The 9,303-nt window shown below is 38.2% G+C and overlaps 1 gene segment (V, D, J or C); it reads left to right on the top strand.

The window, feature by feature from the left end:
• The first annotated feature begins 1,840 nt into the window (after nucleotides 1–1,840).
• LOC131906368 (Ig kappa chain V-IV region S107B-like) lies at nucleotides 1,841–2,375 on the top strand. The segment is given in 2 exon segments: nucleotides 1,841–1,889; nucleotides 2,065–2,375. Coding segments are annotated over 2 exon segments (360 nt in total).
• Nucleotides 2,376–9,303: the final 6,928 nt, after the last annotated feature.

Genomic DNA, 9,303 nt, shown 5'->3' with positions numbered 1-9,303 from the left:
GCTTCTAGCAGAAGTCTTCACTGGATTGGTAAGATCCATTTCCACTGGCAGCTTGTCATAGTCATAGTACTAGAGCTTTTTGGAGAGAACTGATTTGCCATGAAGATTAAAATTGGATGTCTCTGTGGATCAAGAGAAGCCTCAGAAGTTAAGATCTTTTGTTTCTCTTGCAGAAGACCTGGGTTCAATTGCCATTATTCACATGGTGGCCCACAATCATCCACAACTCTAGTTCCTGGGTACCTGAAACCCTCTTTTGACTTCTTGGGTACCAAACATGTATGCTATGCACATATATACATGCAGACAAAACACTCATACAGAGAGAATAAAATAATAAATCTACAAACATTAAAATATTGATTGTCCTTCAATCTCAGTAGACACAAGTATATTATTATTCTTTTTGGCTTTCTTGAGGATCCAACACTAATTTCAGAATAGACATGATAAGAATATCCTTTTCTTTATCCATGTTTACACACATTGACAATGTACTGAATTGTTTCTTTTATACGAAACCAAGGATGGTATAGTGCCTTCACTTGTAAAATTAAAAAAAAAATATTTTCACAAAAATAAGGGGAGATCTTTCATTCTGAAAGAACAAGAATAAGACTGGAAAGTACCTACTAAACATGAACAGTGAAAGACAAGACCATGGGTTATTTTGAAGGAAAATTATTCATTTACTTAAAATTGGGTGCTCATAAAAGTATACTTTACAGTACATCTGAATTCAACAATTTTTAGATTAGTATCTCTCAAAATAAGTATTTATTCACGGAGTCCCTTGGCTATTTTTCCTTATAACTGATACACAATAAAGGAGTCTTTTATGAATGGAGGAACAAGAGAACCATTCTTAAAGGAAAATCTAGAGATAACCATGCTTCCTTATCAGCTCTGTTTAACTTCAAAGTTTATAAGAACATAATAGAAATTTGCTATAGGATAAAGTAAAACTTTTGATCAATCTTATACATGAATTTGAAGTTTAAGGAGCTGTCCTTTTTAATAATTAAAATGTAATTTATTTGCAAAGTATGCTCAGATATTCCAAGATAATAATATGATATGAACAAAACAGTAACAGAGCATCAGATGTGTTTTCATGAAACTCCAGCCCAGGGTTCTCTTAAATCCAGCCTGTGGTAGTCCAACAGATGATAGCTGACACAAATTCAGTACCTGTGCTTCCATCCATTTCATTGGGAGATTTTTTACCCCTATTCTTCTAGGGATGGCACAGGTGCTTGACTGTTGCAGCATGTCACTGAGCACAACTGGGTTCCAGATCACACACGTGGATGCTGGTTTTCCAAGTGTTTTGTGGGCATGGTCATCTGATTAGACTGGAATGGGTGAGCAAGGTCTCAGCTGAGCAACTTCCAGGAAAACAGGAAGTGGATAAGGCTGCTAAAAGTTCTCTGAGAATGTTATAAACAGGCATCCTCAACACAGCTTTATCTTGGGAGAAATATGTCTCCAACTACTCAGTAGAGCATGTCTCACTGAGTGGATCAAATTATACCAGTCTTCACAGAGATACATGGGTAAAACTCTAGGATAGAGATAAGCACCATGAAGGAGAAAAAGAAAATCAGAAATGTCCTTCCTTATCAGTGTAATGTCTACAAATAAGTAGGTATTTTCCTAGAGTAATCCAGTTTGCTATACTTAAAGGACCACAGGAATTTATAAGTCAAGAACTGCCTAGACTATATCTTGCTATTTGCATACTTCATCTTCAGAAACCACAAATGGTTCACAGCTGTTTTAAAGAGATGGACTTATGAGAAGTGCAGTAATTAACCTGAGACTGAAAGTAGAAAGCACAATGGATTTTCTGGTGCAGATTTTCAGCTTCCTACTAATCAGTGTCACAGGTAAGAGAGGGAAGGATATTTGAGCTCAGAATCCACAATTCTTTTCCCTAGGGAAGCTTGAGTCTAAGATAACATTTTTCATTTTCTTTCTTCTGAATATCAGGTGGTATGAAGTTATTTTTTTTTCTCTGTGTCTACTAACATCTCTTTCTTTTCATTGTCTTCTCCTGCTCAGTGTCCAATGGACAAATTGTTCTCACCCAGTCTCCAGCATCCATGGCTGCATCTCAGGGGGAGAGGGTCACCATGACCTGTAGTGCCAGCTCAAGTGTAAGCACCAATTATTTGCACTGGTACCAGCAGAAGCCAGAAGCCTCCCCTAAGCTCCTGATTTATAGAACCTCCACTCTGGCTTCTGGAGTCCCAGCTCGCTTCAGTGGCAGTGGGTCTGGGACCTCTTACTCTCTGACAATCAGCAGCATGGAGGCTGAAGATGCTGCCATTTACCACTGTCAGCAATGGGGTAATAACCAATGCACACAGTGATACAGACTAGAACAAAAACCCTTTATCTCTCTAGGACCCAGCTGCTTCCTTCTAGTGTTGAAATGTGGCCAAATGTTTCATGGCAATAATCTACACAGGGTGCTTTATGTCCTGCTTTTCAAGGACATTTGCATCTTTGGGTAACTTAGTGTCTCTATAATATCCCACTGTACTTCAGTGCTGATCTCAAGTTTGGCCAGTGTTTCTTTATTCTCTGTTTTGATTCTGTTTGTTGAAGGAAAGTGTAGCAGGCACTTCTCCTCAGCTATTTTACTGGAGTTCTCCAGGATCCTTCATATCTTGTTTCTTCTACTTACACTGATCGCAGGATCTTCTCTGGCATTTATCCTTCAGGGCAATCAGTTACTAAAAGTAAACTGCCTGTGTTATACTACTAAAAGTAGGATCCATCTTTTTCTATCTTCTGATTATCATTAATAAACTGTCTTTCACTTTGTAAGTGTCCTGTCAATTTATGCTTGGAGTGATTTTATGACAAGGATTCGTATATCTTGTTCACATTGGAGATGTATTTTTATATTTTTGTGAATTGTCCACATTGATTTCCATGGTACTGTATTAGCTTGCTGTTCCACCAACAGTGAAAGGTGGTTTCCTTTTCCTCACACCCTCTCCAGTATTTGTGGTTGGTTATTTCATTGATCTTTGCCATTCCCATTCATACATTGGTTCTAGAGGTTGGAAGTAGCTTGGATAGAATGAAGTCAAAGGAATGGAAGGAATTGATTTGGAGTATAGGATGTGCTTCTTGTTCTAAGTCTGGATCATGGTGGTAGATCTGAATGGAAAGTTCAGATATGACATGGGAGATTTCTGTGGTTTAGCAGGTTGTAGATGTAACCAACCTTCTTATTAAATAAGAAACACAGAACCAATGCAAAGAAGAAAGCCAAGAGGTCAGAGCTAAGAGCTAAAACCTTACCCTTCCTCCTGCAGTGGTCCTACCTCTCCAAACCAGAGCTACCCCTGTGTTAAAGTCTTTATATAGAGTTCCTGTTCTGCCTTCTCATTGGTTATAAACCCAACCACATGACCGCCTCATCACAGCCTGTCTGTATAGGCCTCCAGGTTTTCCATGCTTGGTATTGAGATTAAAGGCATGTGTATCCAATAATGGCTGTATCCCTGAACACACAGAGACTTACCCAGCTCTGCCTACCAAGTGCTGGAATTACAAGTGTACACCACCACTGCCCTGCTTTCCTATGGTTTGCTAATAGCTCTGACCCCCGGGCAACTTTATTTATTAACATACAAATAACATTTTAATACAAATAAAATATCACCATAGCAGGTAGGTAGGGAGTGTATTGATTCAAGCTTAACACTTCTCAGCAGGAAGGCAGGAAAGGCTGATCCATTGGTTGTGGGTCTCAAGATACATTCTATAGGTTGTAAAATGGTGTGGATGAGAATTTCCTGGAGATCCACCATGCTAGACTCTGTACGAAATGTGGGAAGATGTGGGAAGTTGTGTTTTAGAATGACGTGGTGGTGGCAGTACAAAGGGTCCTGTGGTTGGATGCAGGTAGAGAGTGCCCTGGCTCAAGCCTAGAGGTTGTTTGTGGTACAGGAGAATGAGGTTGAACTAGGTATGTACACAGGATGTGGGACCTTGTTGAAGCCTAGAGTTAGGCTGCTGTAAGGTTCAGGTGGCTAGACTAGGCCTAGGCACCAGCTATGGGAACAAGGCTAGATCTGGTAGATAGCAAAAAAAACAGGTATGACTTGTAGGAACTACACATCAGATTGGACACTGAAAGAGGACTTTCAAAGTCTGGATATGGAGTAAGGTGGTAGATCTGGTGAAGTGCATTCTGTCTAATATTAAGCATGTGATTACTTAATTGATGTCTATGACAAGAACTTTTTTTAGCTCTATTGGGCATTTCTTCCTCTTCCTTTCCCCCTTCTCCTTCTCCTTCTTCTCCACCCCCCCTCTCTAAAATTCAACAGTCAAAATTTAACTGATTCTATAACCTGGAATATCATTCTTCACTCCCACTATAATTTTAGTCTATCCATACAACAAGTTGTAGTGTTACAGCTCTCTTTAGCTTGTGGCAGTATAGGCACTTCAGCCTGATCTGGAGTGTGCAACCCAACCTCTGATAAAGGACCAAAGCCTTCTTTCCTTACCCATTTCTCAACATTTAAATAAGAATAATTACTGTTCATCCTGATTGCATAAATTAGATAATTTCTATAGAGCTGATAGAGTTATCTATAATATTTTACAAATTTGCATTTTATTTTTGGTTTGTTTGGGGGCATATGGCAAAAATATTTTTCTGTTCCCCCACACATAGAAATACCTTACAAGGTCTCAAAGACAAATATGAGAGGAGAAAAGATCAGTAGCATGTGATTTTCTTCCCAAAGAAATGGAGTTGTCTAAGAAGCTGTTCCTCTTGGAAAGACTTTGTAGCTTTGTAGAAGTGAGATACTGGACCACAAGCTCCTTACATCTTAAGCTGTGAAGAATTACATGCTTTGGTAACTGCAGGTTTCCAAGGCATCTATCATCGTACTGGGAAGAACCCGTTATGTGTTTTCTCCACAATAGATGAAGGAAACCTTAATTTGATTTCTCAATGCCTGTCTATGACCCATATATAGATCACACAGTATTGTCTTTTATTAGATGTTTTTCTTGTTAACAATCCCTGTTATTTCCCTATGGATCACCTTACCATGTTGACATAGTTCTGTAGATATTATACTAAAGAAGCAATGGGCCTCAGGAAACTATCAGAGGATTAGACCACCAAGTCTTTAATAGAGTTACAAATTATATTAGAGAATGTGCTATAGCGTGTGTGTGTGTGTGTGTGTGTGTGTGTGTGTGTGTGTGTGTGTATGAATGAATGTTGTGTTCTGAGACTATGAAGTGCCTGTGATCCATAACTGAAACAAGGAGTTTAGGATGTTGTGCAGAGATCAGAGCTTCCACTGTATTGAGAAGCGGCCTCCAGTCTGCAGAATCTATAAGGGCTTTCAGATATCACATTCATATGATACTTGCAGTACCACTAGTCTGCTTTCATCCCATAAACCATTCATTCTTATTCTCACACACAAATGACAATTTACAGTGTAAAAAGACCTTGGTCTTGAAGTCACTTGTAAAAAAATATAATTTTAGGTGGCCTTAGTGAACCATAGTCTGTACTATTCCTATCCTAGGATCCAATTCCAGGGGAATATTGGTTATAGAAAGCATGATTTAAGATGAGAAAATTGAGTCTCATAGTGCTAAGTCAGAGATTTCATCCTAATGTGCTATAGAATACGACACCAAAGCCATGGTGCAGGAGAGGGATCTGTACCTCCCAATCCAGGAACGAGGGCACCACATGTTTTTACACATAAGAGAATGATTATTTTTGGCATTTAGAGAATGATGTGTGCCTGAATGACATGCCCCCCTGCCCCCAGGAAATGTTTAATTCTTCTTTAAATTTCCAGATTTTAAGCTATATAAATATACTTATACACATACAAAAATCATCCTCAACTGAATATGATCCTGCTTACAATGGTTCAAATAAATATTTTAAATGTAATGTCATACATGCATATAATTAATGTGATTATACATCTCTCCCCAACTTTTTTCTGTAAGTCCCACTCAACTTTCATTGCCCTCCCACTTCATGCTGAATACTCCTGTGTGTTGGGGCCATCCACTGAAGGGAGAAAAATGGTCAATTTATCAGAGACCACACCTTCAGAAATTCGTTTCTCTCCTTCCCGTCGAAGTTATCAAGTATCCAAAGCTCATCAGCTGGTGGTTCAGGATCATGAGCTCCTCCCCACTCCATGCTTCAGTGTTAATTGGCTTGATCTTGTGCTGGTCTTATACAGAGGACCATCGCTGGTGTGAATATGTAAAAGCAGGAGTCCTGTCACGCCCAGAAGACATTGTTTCTCTCTGTTTCTCCCTGACTTTTTCCTCTTACAATCTTCCCTTTTCTCCTATGGTCCCTGAACCTTAGACAGCTTTTTGATTTTGTAATGCTGAGAAGCTTTTCTGTTTCATTGAAACCTTATTTGAAATTGTACTTTCTAAGTCAGTCTGTTTGTGCTAGTTGCTAATATTAGCTCCCTCAGAGGGGAGACAGGTTAAAAGGTGTGGCTTAGGGCTCTTAAAAACAACACAGGGTCTCAGTCTCAGCTCTGTGCTTTCTGCTTCTCTTCACTCAGGAAATAATAGGAATAGAAAAAAGTGATTTCCTGAGTTTCCTTCTCATGGAAGATGCCAGAGCAGTCTCATTTTCACTTGAAATCATAGTACATAAATATTTGTACATGTTAAACAAATTCGGTTTTTATATCGACTCACTCATATTCACTTAATTTCTAATATAACACAGTGTTCTAGGACAGTTTCTAGCCATGACAGTCATCTATAGTGGTGACAGAATCACCATCAAATGCAAAACTAGTCCCCATGAGAAACTAAGGTCTCTTGTTAAAAACAGATCCCAAGCCACACCCCTAGAGTCCTGGAGTATGACATCTCCATCCAGCCTTCAGGAGTGGTGTATGAAACTTGCACACAAATCATAGATTAATACCATCTTGTGTCAGGCCACCACTGAATTGTTCTGGACAAAGGGGAGCCAGACAATCCATTCATCCCAGAGTAACAGCAGGTTACCAGGTCAGCAACACCCCTGATGTGAACTGGAACTGAGTTCACAAGAACATGTGACTTTCCAGAAGATTGCTATTTGCACTGCAGTTACTTCTGTTGCTTTGACACTAGGTAGTGACATAAATCCAGGTTTGTTTTCATTTTGTTATAGAGCTAACATCATACAAATTAAGAGCTTAGTGGGATGAACTATGCCAAGTCTTTGAATCTGAGGGCAGGAACTCCTCTATAGTTTTCTAAGAATTAACTTCTCATCAATCATTTTAGTCACCAAGATAGACTAGTAACCACATTTGTTTGGTAGTTCATTTCATCACAATTTGGAGGCCAATGTGTATTATGAATTTTCATAAGAAATCCAGGGAACAAGTTTGCACACAGCTCAGTGGCAGTTCTTCAGGAAACTTTTAACGTCATGATCAGCAGTGCGGAAACAGCCAATACTTAACACTGTCCAGTATGGCTCAGACAGAACAATATTACATTCATAAACAGTATCTTTCTAAACAACAAACCACCTGCATCACTCACAGTCATGAGCTAGAGACTAGGATGTGATTTTAAAGAGCTAGTTTGGCCCTTCATGTGAAGAAATATATCTTTATGCATCAGGTTTCCAGACTACTATTTCATTGGATAAATGAGAAAGCATAATGAATGTCTACATTTCTTCTTAATAAATTATTCATGTTAGATATGAATAAACATTCATTGAGCAGCTCAGTTATCCAAGGAACCACTTTGCTAAGGCTTGAGGACCCAGAAATTATCAATACTACACAATCTATCTCTTAATGAAATGTATGGAATGGAGACAGAAAGAGAAAACACTGCTATATTTGTAATTACTCATATATTAAGAGCTGAATATATCTTGGGAGAAGATGCATTAATCCATATATCCCATACCCCCATACCATACAGAATAATGATAAAAAAAAATCTACATTTTTCAATCAAATGTTTGGAAGAGGGAATTTAGAGAAAGCAGCATTCCCCTACCCACACTGGGTGAGGATCTCACAGTAGCAGAGGGAGGAGGCTGAGCATAAAGAGATGTAAGTGCCTCAGAAAGCATGTACCAAGGGTTCAGGTGCAAACAGAGACTCCCTCACCCCCTTTTAAATGACCAACTTATTTTTATTTTAATTTATTGGCTATATACATGTATCAGAACAATCCGTGTGCTTGTACAGAGATGCAAGTAGCTATTTTTTCAATCACTTAGAATTGCCGTTATTGAGCCTAAAAAAAGGTTATAAGTCCAGAGTTACTTGAAATTGGAAAATATTTTCTCTGTAGAAAATAGTAAACATGATAATATTTCCCAATAAGCCTTTTTAAGCCAAATAATAGCTGAATTATACATATAAATATTGATTAGATTAAACTTGATGTTGTATTTACATATGTATATCTGTATAAAATAATGATTATAAATCTTTGTTTTAAAAAAAAAAGAACTGGCATTACTGGTGTTGTGAGCCACTGAGTGGACAATTGGAACTGAACCTGGGCCCTCTGCAAGAACAGCAACTACTCTTAACCTCTGAGCCATTTCTACAGTCCTGAGATTCTTCTCTAAACAACGAGGATTTGTAGGTGAATTCAATGGTGATAAGTAGCATTCTAGTGTGGAGAAGTCACAGAAGAAGTATAGAAGGATGAGGCTAAGATGAAAGACATCTGGTTGAAAAGTTTTTAGATCCAGAGTGATACTAGTTTACTTCTGATGAAACAAACAAACAAACAAAAAAACAAGTACAAGGAAATTAAAAAAAATCTTGATATATGACACATCTGACCAGGCTTCAGGAGTTTGGTAATGGACCTATCCCTGAAATTATAGATAGAGCAATCCCATTTGCATGATGCAGGACAAAAGGGCCCTCTCTTTGGCCATAAAGCAAATGGTATTGGAGGCTAATATTCCAAAAATCCCTTTTGGGGATAAGCCCCAATTTTCTAAAGACTTTTAAAAATCACACAATTTTCTTATAGTATTTACCTTAGAGATCATGTCTTTAACAAATGGGCCTTTGGATGTTTTATAACAATCAAAATGTGTCATACATTAACCTTTTTGGCTTTGCAGCCTAGGAAAATTTCTACAATTGAGCCTGTGTTTATGTAAAGCTTTAGTGAATGAACAAATGATTTGAGTGATAAAGAGAATCTCTAGGACAAGTAACGGTAATGGAATGTGAGAATTGGCATCAATATAAAAATTTAAAAAAAAACATTAAT

This window comes from Peromyscus eremicus, chromosome 3 (assembly GCF_949786415.1).
Source record: "Peromyscus eremicus chromosome 3, PerEre_H2_v1, whole genome shotgun sequence".
Lineage (NCBI taxonomy): Eukaryota > Metazoa > Chordata > Mammalia > Rodentia > Cricetidae > Peromyscus > Peromyscus eremicus.
Note: the sequence above shows the minus strand (reverse complement) of the source record. Positions and strands in the feature narration are given on the sequence as shown.